This window comes from Bombyx mori, chromosome 21 (assembly GCF_030269925.1).
Source record: "Bombyx mori chromosome 21, ASM3026992v2".
NCBI lineage: Eukaryota > Metazoa > Arthropoda > Insecta > Lepidoptera > Bombycidae > Bombyx > Bombyx mori.
The window spans coordinates 11,433,213-11,452,987 of record NC_085127.1 but is presented as its reverse complement, the minus strand read 5'-3'; the positions used below and the strand labels follow the sequence as shown (position 1 = coordinate 11,452,987).

General features: G+C 34.1%; 1 protein-coding gene and 1 long non-coding RNA gene across 2 annotated transcripts in view; one reads left to right on the top strand and one right to left on the bottom strand.

Annotated features, from left to right (window-relative positions):
* Window positions 1–19,560, bottom strand: part of LOC101745728 (OTU domain-containing protein 7B) — a 30,471-nt gene extending 10,911 nt beyond the window's left edge. Inside the window, exons 1-3 of the mRNA XM_038018474.2 lie at window positions 19,349–19,560; window positions 9,228–9,285; window positions 29–154 (exon numbers count right to left, since the gene is read on the bottom strand). Coding sequence (XP_037874402.1) covers window positions 29–154; window positions 9,228–9,270 — 169 coding nt within the window. The 5' untranslated portion in view covers window positions 9,271–9,285; window positions 19,349–19,560. The remainder of the gene's footprint in view (window positions 1–28; window positions 155–9,227; window positions 9,286–19,348) is intronic.
* Window positions 1,491–2,821, top strand: LOC105842147 (uncharacterized). Its single transcript, XR_002431046.3, has 2 exons — window positions 1,491–1,785; window positions 2,339–2,821. It is a non-coding gene; the product is annotated as an uncharacterized LOC105842147 (long non-coding RNA).
* Window positions 19,561–19,775: the final 215 nt, after the last annotated feature.

Sequence of the window (19,775 nt, the reverse complement as noted above, 5' to 3'; positions counted from 1 at the left end):
TGAAAAAATATCTTTAAGCCACACTTACATTCCGGGGCTGGTGTGAGCACTAAATTTGAAGGTCCCGTGAAGGCCATGTCCAAAGTATCGACTGAACGCTCTCCCATGACGTCACCGCCCGCCCTTGCCTTCAAAGGCGCACTGTGCACTCTCTCTGAACAAAAGATGAACTCATATTAATACGACATTCGTTGATATCTTAAAATAAATTATGACTTCGCTAAAAGATGTCCGTGATATTTTAAGAGTGTTTTACATGATGCTTCGCGTGTTTTTTTGTAATAAATAGAATTCGATTTATTTATCATATCTATACTTCTATACTATCTATACTAATATTATAAAGCTGAAGAGTTTGTTTTTTTGAACGCGCTAATCTCAGGAACTACTGGCTCGATTCGAAAAATTCTTTCAGTGTTAGATAGCCCATTTATTGAGGAAGGCTATAGACTATATAACATTACGCTAAGACCAATACAAACGGAGCACCAATAAAGAATGTTTCAGCATCGGGTTTTTTTTTCTTTCCACGCAAATGAAGTCGCAGGTAAAATTTAGCGTTATGCTCAAGTAACTATTCCACGCGGACGAAGTGGCGAGCGAAAACTAGTGCAGTATAAACACGATTATGGGTTCTTATCACGATTTTAGTTTCAATCAGTTCCTGATATTTCGGCGCTGTTCCATGACGCAAGATAGGCTGCTAAGAATAGGAAATTCTGTCTACCCTCTTTCTAGTCCGCTTTTGGATCTTAATGTTGGAACTCGATGACGCGCTAAGCTATCAATAATTTTTCAGGACACTTTGAGAAAACCTTTTTTAACTAAACTCAATACTAGATTCCACCTAAAGACATAACGCGAAATGTTGGCCACTTATTAAAACAAAAAAATTGCTAAAAGTCCGTTAGTTAATAGTGTTTATAATAATTTACTGCACCGTGAAAGTTTAAAACAATTTGTATATTACGCATTTCAAGAATTGTTTGCAATGAGAAATATCAGTACAAAAGAAAATGAAAAAAAAACAAAAACTTTCGTTAATTAATGTACATGTTTTAATTTTTTAGTATTAATTTATTAATATTTACATACTTATTCTAACATTTTAATGAACAATAAAATCAGATTAAGGACATCGGAATTATTAAGGTTGCACTCTACAAATTCAACTGTTTCTGAATATAGCATTGAGATATCGAACTAATTGCCGAATAACGAAATATTTACATAGATCTATATTTACTAGAACTAGAGGTCCCGCAGTAGTCGAGATTCGACCATAATTAATTGAAATTATAAGTTTGAACATTATTATGGTTATATTGTCGAAGACTATTATACTTCTATAATCACAGATTTCGCTAAGACAAATAATATTAAAGATAAACAATATTAAACCTATTTTCAATTTGACCACAGACTTTAAGCATTAACTAAAGTTTGACAATAAACAAAGAGTATATTATATACATATGTGTGTGTGTCAAATACATGGCAGGGTGTGTAATGTTTTCTTTATTGATTTAATGTAAATTTTATGCATTATTTTTAAAAAATTTTTATCATTGTGCACTTCTTCTCTATATTCTCTATAAGTGTGAGACATTTCATACTCCACCGTCCGCGCAATTTTCGTAAAAAGGGATACAAAGTTTTTGCTTCACGTATTAATATTACTAGAATATTTTAAGGTATTCAAAACAGAATAACGTCAGTCAGTCATGCAATGTTATGAAAACGTAACAACACAATGACATCGTTGGATACGCTCCAACGACAGAGGTATTGACAATGGCCGCTATTGGTAATATTGAATAGATTTCCTGCCGATCGTATTGTATTAATCAGGCCCGTTTGTATTCTTTACTTATAAATGTAAAAAAAAGCTGTTGGACTGTTAAAAATATATTTTTGAGATTTTGACGTTAATTTGTAATATTAGGGGTTAAAGTATGAAATTGCCGATTTGTACCGAAAAACTGAAAGTAGTTTTTTTTTCTCATAACATATTTATTTAATCAAAATATGTACCATTATCATCTATACATTCCTGCCATCTAATAGGAAGGTCATTTATGCCTTTGCGATAGAACTCTGGTGATTTAGATTCTACAAACTATGTGAAAGCATTTTGTACTGCGTCCTGGGAAGAAAACTTTTTATCGCGTAGAAAATTGACCGAAACACGAAAAAGCACAAATCGGCAATTTCATACTTTAACCCATAATATTAACTAGATCACGTAAACTCGGCGTGTCATTTTGTTTTAAATATGAACATAACATGAGTTTTTTAAAGGAGTTGTTTTTCCTACCTAATACATAATTTGTTGTAGCCTCTTTTACGAAAGAAACATTCAAAGGCGAACGAGGAGATTTAAAACGTGATCAAAACATCAAACGAACAAGATCGCTTCGGTCCAGTGATTTTGTCCAGACGATTTGTCTTCGTACAATGCTATACATTAAAATGTTGCAGTTTGGTACAATGATTTATGAATTCAATTATTATATATTTCTGTAATTAAGTTTATTAATTAGGAAAAAAGAATTGGTTGCACTATTGGTTCACTGGTGCTAGGACCTCTTGGGAGTCCGCACGGGTAGGTACCACCATCCCGCCTATTTTCGCCGTGATGCGTTTCGGTTCGGGTGGGGTAGACGTTGTAACTATACTGAGACCTTAGAACTTATATCTCAAGATGGGCGGCGCATTTACGTTGTAGATGTTTATGGACTTCAGTAACCACTTAACATCAGGTGGACTGTGAGCTCGTCCATCCATCTAAGCAATAAAAATAAAAAACAATATTAAAAAACTGTGTTTTTTTAAATCGCATCACGCAGTGTATATTGCCGTAGACAAAGGTAAGGAAACGGAATAGTAAAGAAAAAGAATTTAACATTGGACGAAATTTACATCGGATAAAAGATAGGATCAGCAGGATAACAAACTATTTCTAATACAAAATACTACATTATGAAAAGGAACATAAATTAATAAAATATATCAGATAGAATATAATTAATAAAATATATCAGATAGAATACTATTTGTATACATATGTACTGGGTTTTAATAACTTACTATATTTATAGATTGGGGAACATAGCAACACTTGACCCTGAAAACACTAATCTAAAAGAATACTAAATAACTAATTTTGTAGTATTTATAAGGGCTATTAATTCGAGCAATAGTCATCCCAACCCATAGAAAATTGGCAAGAGTTGGCACCTACCTCGTTAAAATTTTAGTATAAATCCAATAATAAAATTTTCGGTTTAAAGAGCTTAAATTGGGCACTGCACTCGGAAAATAAGTATTCTAAGAATTTCTTAAGATACACTGTTATTCATAATATGGTGTCAATAGAGAATGTCTGGTCCTAACATCAAAGTGCCACTTCGCTGATCATGATTATTTATACACTAACCGTAATGATAATCAATTTTGTTTTATGTTATAATAATTATAGCGATAAGCTTGCCGATAACTCGCGAGTCGCGATAATCGTCATCGATACGCGACAATTAATATTTATTAATCAATCTCATTAGCGATTTAATTTTATTTCTTATGTTTATTTCAATGAAACAATAATAGTTTTAGTTTTCAAGTTTTATTGAAAAGTTACGAAAATCTATAAATGAGATAGATATGTTGGAAACCCAACAAATTGGTTTAAAACCTTTTTTATTGTTGTGGTTGTGGTTTTTGACATTACATTTGAATTTTGAATTTTGAATTTTGGAATGTCTTAGTTTTGTCATTCTCTTTTTTCCGTGCTATTGTACGCGATTTATAAAATTTCTAAAATATACAAATTTTATACGTACAATCCTCGCGACTTTATTTATCAAGTTCCTTGCCCATCCTAATCATACAGTCCACTACAAGATAAAATTCGCTTTAAATACTTTTGGTCGATATAATTTCCTATGACTTGTACCGAAACTTGAAGCAAAGCAGACCGGAATATTTATAGCACAACATTAACATTACATGTTTAAAATTAGGGCAACGACTCCGCGGGTTATATGGGACATTACGGGTAGCGATACACCAAAAGAAAAGAAAAAAACAATTATTTAGGTTACAGGCACCATATTGTAGCTATGATAATTATAATTCTAGTGTTCACTGAGGCGTTAATGAGAAGCTGATTTTGTAGTTAGATTTCGAAATGTTTTCCAAAGTGTATACTGGTCTCTATACTCACGAAGAATGTTGACTTTAGAAAGCATGTATTAGTTGATCGAAGGTATAGTTCTTATATACTAAAGTTCTTGTTTTTTTTAATGCCATAAAAACTACATACTAATATTCACGTTATTAAAATAACGAATGGGACAGAATTTATGATTTCTGAGAAAATAGTGCAAGAACAACATTTGCAGTGAAAATGGGTCATTAATGTAATACGCGGGTCAGTACAGGTAAACGGTAATGTGTTAAGTTTGATCTATTTTCATCTTCTAGAACATATTTTTAAATAAATGCAAATATTTCAATAATAAATTTGGCTTTACAAATTAATGTAACAGTAGCTAGTCTAGTTAAAAATGAGAGCTAACACGGGAAAATATCACGTATGGAAATATCATATTGTATTCTGCAGCTATTGGTTGGTACCTACATCAAATTTCAGCCAGATTATTCCGTAAAAAATGTACATATACGAATTCGTCTATAAAATATTTTAAGATTACCTTAAAGATTACCATCAAAATTATTATTTTTAATTAAGGAAATTCTCGTTCCAGCAAGGTTGCAAGAAAAGACGTGCTTTATCACAAAATAGTGTATATTTAACAAACTGTAAAGTGCAATATAACAAATTGAACTGTGTTACAAAGCAGTTACTAGTAGTATATGACATACTCGTAAAGTGTATTGTATCTTGAAATCAAATACCAGAACATCGAAAGCGTCATTTTGCGGAAGGGGAATAATCAGCTTTACACCTACAAGTATAAGTGTTACGTTTCTTTGAATCCCAATCACAATTACCGACCGTTTCGTTTTGAATGTTATGCAAAATGCTCGCGGACACATTGGTAAATCGTATTGAATTTGAATTCAGATTTAGGTACTATACTGCCTGTTTGACTCCTCCTCGCGTCGTTTCCTCACTGCTGAGGGTCGTGACCGTCATATTTCGACAGGATTGTACTCCTTGTAATGTCCTCTCCCTCCAACGCCTCCGATCATTGCCCACATGAAGGGCTTTGTGCAAAGGGATCTGCGGATTTAATCGATTCGTCTAGGTGAACTGCGCCCGCGTGGTCTCTTTTCCTCGATCTTCCCGGTCACAAATAGTCTCTCTAAGCTATCGGGTGTTTTCCGAGCAATATGACCGAAGTACCTATTCGAATGCGCGGCGAAGGCAAAATGTGGACAGTCTTGTCTTGATCTGCAGTTGGCCAAGAAAGACAATACTAGTCTGTTTGACTATTCTTCAACAAGGCAGTAAACGATAAGCATGTCTTTTCTAGAAAATTCCTTGATCGGTACTACTATAATTTTAGGGTCGAAATAGTATGTCCAATGTGACATCTATACTAATCTATACTAATATTATAAAGAGGAAAGATTTGTTTGTTTGTGTGTATTGAATAGGCTCCGAAACTACTGAACCGATTTAAAAAAATATTTCACTGTTGGAAAGCTACGCTATCCCCGGGTGACATAGGCTATATTTATTATATTTTCCAAAAAATTAAGGGTTCTTACTGAAACTCCAATAATGTAACCCAATGTGTAAAAAAAGTACCTAAAATTCTTTACATCGCGTGCGGTACTTCCCAAGCGAAGCCGGGGCGGGCCACTAGTAGTATAATATTTACGTTTACGACATTTTTAAATTATTTACTAAAATCCAAAACCTCATCCTAATCAATTACTTCGGAAATGGCAAATGTGAGTGAAGAGTGACCTTTGGGAGTGTTTTAATCAGCTTTCAGCAATTCGATATAGGCACCGACCACGCTAAATTGGATTCTGACGTCACACTCGATTAACCGTATCATAGACAATCGAATTCGTTTACGTGTATTCGAAATTAAGTAGGTCAAGAATTTGGATGTAAAATGTGTATTGAGAAAAGGTAATTGATGATTGATTGGACACGTAATGTTTTTACTAAATTTAATCCGGATTTTCAGATTTATTAAGCTATTGCATAGATTTTATCGCGGGCCTTGAGCCCGAAATCATGAAATTCCGTAACGAAAAAAACCTTACACGCCTCACTCCGCCTACCATGTAGCTCGCGTTCAGCACATTCACACGTTGCGCTTGTGTAGTGTTTGTGAATAAGCGCGTGGCGTGACGTCACACTGCATGTGCATCATGAAAAGTCTGCCCATCTCTCTCTCGCGCGGTCTAACTTATGAGTGTGAAGGGGACAGTTAAGGTTTTGCTTTTTTATTAACGTTTAAATAGCGTGGTCTTATTTTATTAATGGTTTAATATTAAATTATCATTGTCTAATTATAATTGCATAAATTGATAAAAAATGCAATGCAATAGCTTTACCGCGGCAGTTCCCGAGTGCTACACGTTTTTTTTTTTTTTCCTTCCCTTTGTCGTATCACTCTTGTCAGAGCAGTCGTGATCGTCATTCATGCCCGTATCTTTAGACGTTTCGTAAAATAGTCCTCCACTCTTAACTCATCCGATGATGCTCGAGCATTCCCTCGAAACTTACTCGAGTTTGGTATTTTTAGTCGACCATTACAATATTCCTCAACTGTCCTCGAGTGAGGTAATAATGATGAAAATTTGATCAAGCTAGCATCAAACCCATAGAGTTCTGTAGTCTATGGTCATTGTTTAATGTCAAAGTCAAGCTGCCGCTGTCTGTTTGACACTAGATGAACTTGTTTGATGTTTTGGTTGCTGAGTTAATCATAAATATGTGTGCGTGCGGTAAATCTGAAAGTGTATTATTTATTTTCTAACCTATTATTATTTTAGATTTCGGATCCGGCTTTGTATTTTTATTCGCCGCTTTTGTGTGATTTTGGTTGCATCGTGTTGTTGAAGTGCTTTTCCACAACCACCAGTTTATTATTATATAAATAAAACTTATAATCGCATTGACTTTATTTATCAGGTAGTAAGCAAAATATGTCTCATATGTAGGTAAATAAAATAAAGAGTTTCAAATGTCTAACCTCAAACTATTTACTTTATTAATAAATATTATCTAAATTAAATTATCAAAATATGCGGGAATCATGCACAGATCCAGGCCATTGCACAACAATATCATATATTTCTATTTGCGGTCCACATACTATTTGGACATTGATAGAAAACCAGCCTTGAGGAACGTTAAAGGTACGTCGCGACGTACCTTAACTTGACAGTTCGATCACTTCACTCCGGTTAGGAAAATTTTCCAAGGACGTTTGAGTGGAGTTTATTTTTACGACTAATCATACCAAAACGCGCGTTGGAGGTTGAGTCGAGTCGAGTTAAGCTCGTGTGAACGACTAAAGATACGGGGGTCAGTATCATTACTGTGGGCAGATGTTATGCGGCTCACGAGCAATCGCCACTTCTCTCGGTTTGTGGTGAGCCTAGTACACTCAGGCAAACAACCGCCAACTGTCGTTTTAATTTGGTCGGTACATCGCAAGGGCAACCTTTTTATTACCATTAACTTATTTCTAAAGTTAATTTATAGTCTTCGTGGTCGCAGACGACAATCACCCACCGAAAACTAGAAAGTATTATGTCACACGTAAATTCACAACTATTGCGAGTCGATAATCGTAATTATTAATAGAATAGTCGCGACCGAGATTTCCTCGGCGTGCGCTTGAGTGGTGGTCGTTTGGTAATGCATTTTTGTATGAATCCATGTTTATAATAATCTCACAAGTAATAAACTAAAGGCTCTTGTAGACTTACTTTTCAAAGATTGTTATTTTTTTAATTAGGACGAATACACAAAGATTTGGTTTTTGTAAAATTTTGAATTTTTGTAAAAATCCATGTTAATAATAATCTCAAAAGTAATAAGCTAAAAGGTAGACTAACTTTTCAAAGATCTCGCAATTGTATTTTTTTTTAAATTAAGACGAATTTACGAAGAAGCAAATAAAAATTTGATCGAAATATACGCACACAAGCAGACATACCTCTAACATTTTATTTATACAGATTTGACGGTAGATGGAAAACACCATTCCGTGGGTACATTGTTGCTAAAGTCGTTGTGATTAGCGAACCTGACTTGCGAAATTGACACATAGGGTTCGTTTGCAATTGCCGGAACGAAGTAGGAATGTGGCGATTTTTATTAAAGATATATATATATATATATATATATACATTTGGAAGCTAATCTAAGCTAATCTTTTATTCGTTTGTTTTCCATAACACCCGAAAAATTCGTCGTTTAGGGCCTTCTGTTAAATCGCTTTGAGGTACCTACCTATTTAATGATTGTATAATATCAGGTCAGAATCGCATGATAATAGTATAAGGGATTATCGATAAGAACGTGGACTTATCGAAAAACATTTACAACCCTATTTAACTTCCCGTACTCTAACACCGCACAACCATGGTTTTTTCGTGCCAAATGCAATAAGCTAGTATGTTCTTCCATCATAAGAATGCGTTTGGGTCATGTTTGCACTGCTGTTCATCTTAATAGATTAGGCATTGTATCTACTGGCATATGTGAATGTGAATCCGATAAATGTGATCTAGATCACATTTTCTTTTCATGTCCTCTATACGACCGCTCCTCATTCCTGAATGATCTAATATCTCTTAATGTTCCTTTTCCTACCTGTATATCCTGTATAATTATGTATCCATGTATATTTTATAAAATATTGTCATCTTTCATCCTTCAGAACCATATTAAAGTTTAAATATTTGATTTGTAAGTGTTTAAATGTATATTTATGAAATTGTTATTATCCGTTTCAAACTTCTTCCTACGTATCTGATCGTTTCCCGTGTTTCGTATCCTTTTTTTAACTTAGTTTCCCAATCTTTTAATTTACGTCATTGGCAAAAAGTAAACGCTATTGCCAAAAGAAGAAAAAAAAAACTACATAACTCAAGTAACGATTTAATATACGGAGAACTATGTGCTTATCAGTCCACGGAGGCTAAAAAACTAGAAAAAATATATTGAATTTCGTAATAAACGTTTATACTAGGTATAATAAGAGACATATACGCGTCTATCTTACCGTCATTTCGTTTTTCGGCTATCGGATCTGCTTCCATCACCATTACGAATTAATTAACCTGAAACAATTCAATAAGCATCGTTAATTACAGATCAAATTAAATGCATTTTGTATGACATTATGCTTGTAGTGTTTATTCACTAAAGGGGGTATTAAGTGTAGGGAAAACTTGACATTAGAACATTAGATTATATTACACTAGATATCGAACAAAGACAATAGTAATATTCTTGAAGGTAGGTACCAAAATTGTAATTTATAAATTGCAATTCTAATAGGGCAGTGGCTCTCAACCTTTTTTTACTAAGCGGCGCTTCGTTAGATCCTTGATACCATCACAGTAGCCTTACATGCATAATTATGGATTGAAGGTACGTGTAATTGGAGATGCAATTCCCCCGGCTCACTTTAGACAAAAAATATAGTCTCTGTAAATCTCGCGATACACCTGATAGGGGCTTGCGACATACCAATGTGTCGCGGTGATGTGACACTGTGATTGGAGCCCGCTTAACTGGTGCATGATATGTTATGAATTGTAACTGTCTATAAATAGAAATGCGGGAAGCCCTCAGGCTCGGTGAAGTGACGATCTATGTAGGGTGGCTGGCAAAAGTTGGATGAGAGAAACCGAAAATCGTGCTCAATTGCGTGCAATTGGAAAGGCCTATGTCCAGCGGTGTACTGCTATAGACTGCTGATGATAAGTAGAAGATATATAAGAAACCTGCACGAAAATTTGAAAGCCGTTTCTCAAAGGGCGTTTTTCAGGTGCACTTTTTCTTATTACTTACTAGCGACCCGCCCTCGCTTCGCTTCGGAAACATGAAATTTTATTGTTGATTATTTACGACATCACATTGGAAACCTCAAAAATAACAGTATTTCTACACTATTTAATGGATGTTATTATACATATAAACCTTCCTCTTCAATCACTCTATCTATTAAAAAAAAACCGCATCAAAATCCGTTGCGTAGTTTTAAAGATTTAAGCATACATAGGGACAGACAGATATAGGGACAGAGAAAGCGACTTTGTTTTATACTGTGTAGTGATTCTAAATTTGGAATAACCGTGAATGATATAAATACATATCCTTCCCAAAGATTTACATATAATCTCTAAATATGTACGTGAAAACGCAATATTCAATTACGTTGCACAAAAAGAAAACTGTTTACGCGGGACTTGCCAACATTCGCAATGACGAATTGAGATCAGGAATACTTGTATGAGCAATAATGATACGTATAAACACCCACATATCTCTTAAAACAGAAATAACATTAGAACGACCAAAATCAGCGGACCTGTGATCGTCCGCGATTTGTACACAAACCACAATAGAATTTTAGTCAAACACATAAGCAAATAAAGTTCTTGATTAGTTGGTGCATCATTTATATTTCTGGTACGTTCTTGCCGTATGCATTCGATGTGTGAACTGAATAGGGGTGCTGCTTCCTATATTTCGTTCGTACATCATTTTATATGCAACACGCAAGCGTTATAGATTATGCGAATCGTGATTGAAAATGAACCAGCTTCGTCGTCGGTGGACCACCACATATTTTGTATCTGATGAATGGTAATGGCCAAATATGGCAAGTCAGCCTAAAATTCGTCTCCATTATCCAATAAATCAGGCGTTTTTGGAGCATTTTTCGCCACAAAGTGGTTCAACCAAGCGACTCCTGCTAGGAAATGTGAAAGGTACCGGGGTTCACAGGAGGAGACCTATAGATCACTGAACTTGCGAATGTGTGGCCCACTGCCAAATGTAACCAAACGATTATAAGAGACAGAAAATAGTGGAACGCGCTGTATCCAAATAGCAAAAAAGAAGAATCTAGATTAGCTGTAGATTGATATAGCGTTTTATATTGGGTGGGTAATAGAGAGGCTCGCTGTGTCTTTCACATGACCGCATTACATGATGGCATACTCATAAAACGAAATGAATATCATTTTTAGGTTTCGACTATGTTCGTCATCAGAATGAAAAGTTTCTCAGTGTGTACCGGAAGGATATTTAATTTAAATTACCAAATTAAGCTTTAGACTCTCTATCATATAAATTTGAACATGTAGAAATTCTGAATGTACATCTCTCAGTTAGATGATAATCGTTGTGTCGCTCAACATTTTATCCGGCTGTTAATTATTACTGACAGAACGATAATAAAGTCAATTAGAACAATATTCTGTTTCATCACTAGTGAATCAATTCGCGTCAACTGCTAAGTCCGATGGATGTTCCACAGAAATAAATATAAAAACAGCAGATCAAAGTGACCAAATCGAAAGTAATTTGCATCCTTATTCTAACAATTCTATAAAACGTTAATATGTCATATTATATTAATATTAAAAATATTTATGAGTAAGTTTACTGAGTGTTATATACGTTCTTAAGCTTTTTCTACTAAAATCTGTCCGTCTTGTTGATAAAACGCAATTAATATTCCTAATTCTGGCGCAGTTGTAAATGTGGATTTATATTTTTAGCTTTATCAAATTAATTGTCAGTTGAGTTGAGTTGTATATCATTATATATAACGTTAAGAACAATATTCAATCAACCAAATTTTTACTAAAATAGTAACAGGCATGATAAAAATGGTAAGGAATGTTGACTAACACTTGACCGTTTCTAAATATTCATAGCAGAAATGAAATTTATTTTCACGTGAAAACAAGAAACAGATTACGTTAACTACCGCCTATCCAAAATATTGACATAATTTGTCGAAGTCGACAAACCAACCGTCGAACCTCGAACCTTAACCGTCCGTGGCCAGTTCGGAAATAATAATAATATGAAATTAATAAACGCGTGATAAAACCATAAAATTACCTAGTTTTTTTTTTTGTTTAAGTTTTTTAATTCATTGCTTAGATGGGTGGACGAGCTCGCAGCCCACCTAGTGTTAAGTGGTTACTGGAGCCCATAGACATCTACGACTTAAATGCGCTATAATACTTAATTGCGATATAAGTTCTAAGGTCTCAAATATAGTTAGTTACAACGACTGTCCCACCCTTCAAACCGAAACGCATTACTGCTTCACGACAGAAATAGGCAGGGTGGTGGTACCTACCTGCACGGACTCACAAGAGGTCCTACTACCAGTAAGTTTTTAGTTGATGCTCACAACTCGCAAAAATCCGACGAGAATACTAAAAATATGTCACAAATTTACGCAGTATCGTATTATGACCGCGAAAATTATATTTGCATAAAAATGTTGATATTGGTTTTTTTAAAAACAGTATGTATATTATAAATATGATCAAATTAATGTTAGGAAGTTTCATGTTATGATTATTTGACTTAATTTATCATCGGTTTGGTTGTTATAACCTCACCACTACCGATTTTAAGTGTTACTAATATACTTCGAAAATAATACATTTAAGAGATACATTGTTGTTTTTGCGAAGGAAGGATTACTGGTGACCTGAGGGCCTTTCCAGTTTCACCAGGACAGGTGGGCGAGCACGGTCTCAGCCAGGAGGGGTGAGAGGTACTAACAGTTGCCCGAGTGCCTTCGAAGGAGTCCTAACAGCTCAAGGGCAACTGCTTTGCGAATACATCTGCTAACGGTTCGGAATCGCGACCCACTGAGAAGATCCGGCGAGAAAATCAGCGGGCGAGATACATATTTTGATGCACATCAACTCTATTAATTATATCGACGAGTTCTCTCCTTATCTGTTTGTATGCGTTTTTATGAGTTACATTATCAACATATTATTTACCTCAATGTCGCATTCCACACGATCCGATAACAAAAACAGTACGAGACTGTCTCGAAACAGTATTATGATTCACGAGTAAGCAAATAACTTCAAATGGTTTTATTTGCTTGTCTTAAAACGGAAATTACGGAATACATAATGGATTCGGCCTGTTTTTGTTAGAACCACTTAATAGATATTCAAATAAATATTTTTTACATCAAAACAATGACATTTATGTCACGAGAGGCTCTGGCAATCGCAATACTAATCTCCATCTCCGCCGCGTCGGACCCATCACCGAATTTTAAGCTTTTAACAATTAATTGACTGTAACTTAGATAAATGTAAATATTTATAAGGTCCTCCATCGTGGGATGCCAGCCGTGAACATTGAACATTCGTGGACACAGTCCGCGTTCTCTATAAATGTTTGAGAAAAACTGATTGGTAATCGCTAGAATCGATGGCCTCTTTATTATTAGGAAGAAATGAAAATAATAATATAATTAGTCAGCTTGATAAGATTTCTGTAGGCAAACACACGCTATCAATAGAATAGACATCTGTTCAGATCTGATTTATTATTTAGATTACTTAGATTAGTATCTATATACCAACGGTTCCACCAGGTCCAGACTGAGTAGCGAGATAGTGTTTAAGAATGTAATCATTAACTTCTAAACACAAATATTTACCTCAAAAGGCTTCCAATACATTTGGTCTGGTACTACTCGAATAGACTACAAATAAACACTAGCAAAATTATCAGGTTTTTTTTGTAAATACCTCTGATTTGCAACTATAAATAACTGTAAATAAGGTTAAATTCTGAGAAAAAAACAAACTACACAAAAAGACAAAAGGTTACACATTGCGTTTTTAAGTATCCGAAAAATGAATTGTTTAGCAGCAGGAAGAAGAATCTTCCGCAAATCGACGATGAAAGGCCAAGACACTGAGGTCAATAACTCGACTAATGACTTAGTTAATCTAACAAATATTCTAAATTTTTGTTCGATATAAGCTCCAAACAACGTACCTACTATAAGCAAGACGGGTTGTGGGCACTTAGTCGATACGCTGTTTTTCTTTTTGGATTGAAGGATTACTGGTGGCCCGGGGGCCTTTCCAGTTTCACCAGGACAGGTGGGCACAAAGGCTCAGCCAGAAGGGGTGGAATTTGCTAACAGCTGCCCGAGCGCCTCCGAAGGAGGCCTAACAACTCAAGATCAGCTACTTCGCGAATAAATCTACTACCGAATCGGAATCGCGACCCGCTGAGAAGATCCGGCGAGAAACTTAGCGAGCCGATGCATCAGTTATGTTGCACGTCGAACTCTTTGTCGAATTCGACGAGTACGGTTACCGGAGTCCATAAACCTGCTCCCAGTGTCAGAGCTGAAGGCGTCTAATGCAAAAGTTATTGGATCTGATGGATCCGTAAGAACGTGAGTGTGTTTCTGTGAAAATCGTAGTTCCTATATTTGTATGAAACGTACGAATTTATTACCATATTGAACGCTATGACGGTCAACACATGTCCGAGAGCATACTATCCCACAGGACTGCACCAAATATGCAGTATAGTAAAAGTTATGTTTATAGCTTCAATGAGCCAGGTAAGCCGTCGGTGCGTTCACCCACTTATCCAAAAATAAAACCTCCACTCGATACGATATCAAGATAGTAATGGTACTTCATATTCTCTGCGTAATGAACAAGTTTATAGTTTGTGTCATACGGATACGTAAGCAGTGCTCTGCTTGAATGGCGATCGCCTTGAGAACTCATAACCGACGAACGACGAGTTATAACCATTGTCCTTTTACGGTTGCGACGCGACAGCCGTAGCCATTTTGCGATTCGGCGCCAAATTTAATGAAACGTCATTTAATCTGTATAATCTGTGGGATTTTGTGTCCTGCTTTCTTTAAATACACAAAGGCGATGGTTTATCTGACTGAAAGTTTTGATAAATTTTAATTAGCCTGTATACAATTTAACGTGTTTCACAAGTTAGTTAGTTTTCTAATTTTTACAAGTATTAAGTGTAAGAAATACTTTCATGAGGTTTTTATTTCGACGTTTTAATCCAGTTCCTTCGTATTTTTTTAATTTCATTATTATTAGTACCTGTATGTACTTTATGTTACAAAATATGAAAAAACCGATTTAATTCCATATATTAATATGTATGATCCGGCCACGTTGGCCGGATCTGAACTGACATCCTCGTCGAGCCCGCCGCTTGCGAAGAAGGGCTCGGCAAGTAAATTAACCCACAGACACAGCCCACTGAGTTTCTCGCCGAATCTTCTCAGTGGGTCCGATCCGGTGGTTGATTCTGCGAAGCGCTGCTCTTGCTAGGGTTAGTGTTAGCAACGTTTTCAGGTTTGAGTGCCGTGAGCTCACCTACTCGTTAGGTTAAGTTGGCATAGCCTCTTAAGGCTACCAGCTTAGGAAAAAATCAAAACACGCTCGTAAGTTTTAGCCTAAAGGGCAAGACGTCCGGAATAGTCGTATCGAGCGATAAGCCTGTGCTACCGTTCAAATCCCGTAGGCAGATACTAATATTGAAACATTAAGTACTTGATACATGTTCATGAATGATGATGACTTCCACGATCGAAATTGGAATGAAAATTGGAAATTGCTTAATTACTATACAATTACTACAACAGACCTCAAGTCTCAAGAAGGATTGCGGTTTTAACGTGGTGAAGTACTTTGCGGTAACCATTTAATATCTGAGACAGGCAGTGAGCTCCTTCCATTCATATAGTACAAAATAGAGTTATATTATTTTAAAGAGTGTTATTCACGACAATTTACGTTAAAGGAAACCCTTTAAATAAATTTAATAGTCAACAACATGACCTTTACGGAGTGCTACGCCCCGAGCACCTGCAACGTTTCGACCCTTAACCTTGTTATATTGGAAGGGTGCGCGGGGTCTAGGTCGTTAGACGCCATGGCCGGAGACAGATTAACTTTGGGCGTGAAACGTCAAAAGAGATGTACATTTATTAAAGTTTTAGAATTATCATAAAATATATAACATTTAAAATTTAATGTACTAAGATTACGCAATTCTACAAAAAAAAATTCGTTATTTGTTCTACTAGGTTTTCCCAGTTAATTATTCACAAAAACGAAAATTATCTTTTTTTGGTATAAAGTTTGCTTTTGTGATAGTTATAGTAATAATACTCATTTTTCAATTTTTTTAAAAAAATTAATTAATTTTAATACTTTCAAAAAAGCCGCGCTATGAGAGTGGGGTGTTTACGTTTACACAGTGCCACTAGATGGCACTCGAGTCATAAACAACGGTCAGGTGTTTTGTACAAGCCCAGAAAAACTTAAAATGTCACGAAAGTGTAAATACGATGCTGATTTATATGTTTCATATGTGGTCAATTTATTAAAGTTCAAAAGCAAACTGTTTCATGCCATGTATTTTTTTTCGTCTAATTACGATCTAAAATATCGAAATTCTATTATTTTTATTTTTTTGCAATCAGTCAAATTTGGCGTTGACCCGTGTTATCATCAGTTAAAAATCAATCAATCACATTTATTTTCGCTGACTAGAATTTAAATACCTAATAAACTGCTATAAAAAATCTTTAATAGCTTTTCATTAAAAGAATTTTCTTCAATTATTTTATCACTAATTAAGTCAAATATGATCACAACATGAATCAAAAGTAATGTTAATATGGTTTACCTCTGTTTGTTTATTACACATCAACACAAAATATGATAATCTGCACTACCAGAAATGCTCAATTAATATACAACTTGATTTATGTTCAACAGAAAGTGCCATTAAGTCTGTCGATGATATTCTATTCACACCATGCAGTAGTCGTTGACATTAAAAAGAGAAAGTTGTAAAATGCAATGCTTCATTGAACTTCCCGTGTCTGTTCATAATATTGGAACCATATAATTTATGAAAACATATGTTGCTTTCATTTTGATTAATTTCTGTAGGAGTATTATATTAATATTATTGGAGTAATAAATAAGCAGTACCAGACTTTAACCTTAACTAATATGTTATCTCTGCAACTGTTGATTATATGAAAAGCATCAATTTGTTGGATCTATTCATGAGCAATCTATGATATGTTGATCATGCTATATTATAGTCTATGTGATATCCTAATGTATAAAGTATGATATTGTGAAGTTTCATCAAAATCCATCTTTGCATATTCTTAGTGTAATAAATTTCGATCTACCCTCAACTTTTGTATTTATAATATTTGGTAGTAAGTAGGGTTGGTATGCTCATACGGACTAGATCAAGACCCACAACTTTTGTATTAATAATATTTGGTAGTAAGTAGGGTTGGTATGCTTATGCGGACTACATCAAGACCCACATGCTATTCAAGAAGTTGTTTAAAGTAATTTAGATTACAACAATGTGACAACAATGTGAAGTCAGTCTCATGAATTTTCAATAGCATGGCTATCCTAACTTTCTAACTGAAATGCTATGATTTCTTCATGATAGCAATAAGTAGGAGAGTGGTAATTGACCAAATCATTTAGAATTTTGTACTTTAAATTATCACATGATATTGTCCCTTCATATAGTTCTACAAGATGCTAATTAAAAAAAATTGTAGGTGCACAATTCATCAGATTTTTTTAAAGGAGAAATTGATATATCTTATATTATATACTTACACTGATGCTTCAACGTTTATAAAATATTATTTTATTTGAAATAATAATGGGATAAAGCCTGCCCAATAGATTATTTAAGAATTCAAATTCAAACATGCTTGTATGTTAATTTTATGATGAAATAGCTGACCCGGCAGACTCCGTAGTGCCTCAATCGATAAATAAAAGACAAAAACTTTTGTATAAAATAAACTTAAAACAAACAAAAGGAATTCATTCGACGGGGGACACATCAAAGGGAAAACAAAATTGTTATTTTTATTTAATTCCGAGCATTTTCATATTTATCTAAATCTTTGAAACCTTCCCTGGACTTTCACAAATAATTCAAGACCAAAATTAGCCAAATTGGTCCAGCCGTTCTCGAGTTTTAGCGAGACTAACGAACAATTCATTTTTATATATATATAATGTATTATAAGTTGTAGATACATACTGGGCAGGAGCCCCTTTATTAAGTTTTAGATTAACATACTACATACGTTACAGATTGTAATTAGGAACATTTATTATTGTTTTAGTGATATTTTAAATTATTTTTTTCTCTTATTTTTTTCTAATATTTATTGTAATGGTTTTTTTAATGGTGATGATGTTGCCTGCAATTATACTTACAATATTTGACTTATCAATTAATATACAAATAACTAAACTAAATAATAAAGTTGGGAAACATCACTCAATGCTTTATTTGTCAAAAATTTAATTGACCTTTTTACCTTTAAATTAAATTAATCATTTTCAGTATAAGAGGATTAATATCTTTTGAGAATTGAAACAAAAAAAGCATGCTATAGTTCAGCATAATTCAAGACAAAGATGAAACTTTTCATTTTATAATTAAAATAAATTTGATCAATAATACAGTGCACACACAATATTGAATGGTTGTTGTGTTTTTTTTACAAATGACTCACGGTATCATTGGCTGATTACAGTGTCTTATCATATTAGATTTGTTAAAATATATTTCCGTTTAAAGATAAAATTGACTACAACTATACTAAAATAATTATATAGCATTAAAACACAATGTATTTATTGTGAATTATCTTCCTTACAGAGAAAATACTATAAGTTTGGCTATACCATAGGTATAAATGTAGTATTAGAAAGATAGTAAGATTTAAACCTCAAACTAATAGAAATTTGAATAATAGAAAAATAGAAATTTATATAATGTGCCTATTGTAATGATATATAGCAATATATAACAACAAGTGAGGAAGGTGTTATAACTTTTAAGTGTTAATTGCTGTGTAAATATAAACCAACACATGTGTATCAAATTTCAAAAGCATTATAAATTACAGCCCTACTTAATATATATTTTGTAGTTTGATTTCGAAAAAGTTATATTAAAATCAATAATTATAATATTGAACAATTCTATCTTTGTATGCAGGCAAGGACGTAATACCAAATCAAAAGATGACATTCCATCGTTATACTCAAGGTTAGGCGAAATAGCGCAGTACTACTAGTTACAGAATAAAATCAAAACACGAAATATTCCGAAATTAAAAAAACCACGCGGCACCTAAATAACAAGCTACGAGCATCTATCTTTTATTCTTAACTGATTTAGGCAGAGAGAATAATATGTTTGATGTTGATTTTCACGACAGGTGTTTATAAAAAGCGTACAAGCGTAAACAGTAGAGATTACCTTTTCAGTAACTATAGTCGCTTTCTTGAATAACTTGATACAACAAACACAAAAAAGCCTTAAAAACTTAACATTCAATATTTTAACACAGTGTTCAGAGTTATTTATATTGAACAATATTTACAAATAATTCACTGTCCACTAATAACTGAAGTACTTTGTATACTAAAACTGTAGACAAAACAGACTTTGACAACTACTACGCTCTGAAGTGTGTATAAGATAGTGAAGCCCTGCACCATTTTATTCATCTATGGTTAGGTGGTGGTATCGATTCGAGTTATGAATTTATAGTTGTGAACTATCGAACGTCAGTTTAAAGGTACAATGATACAGTTAAACGAATTTTATTCACTTGAAAGAAAATTTAAGTAATTTATTTAAGTACCCGTGTTTGGTAAATTTTTCCTAGACTTTTGTAATATAA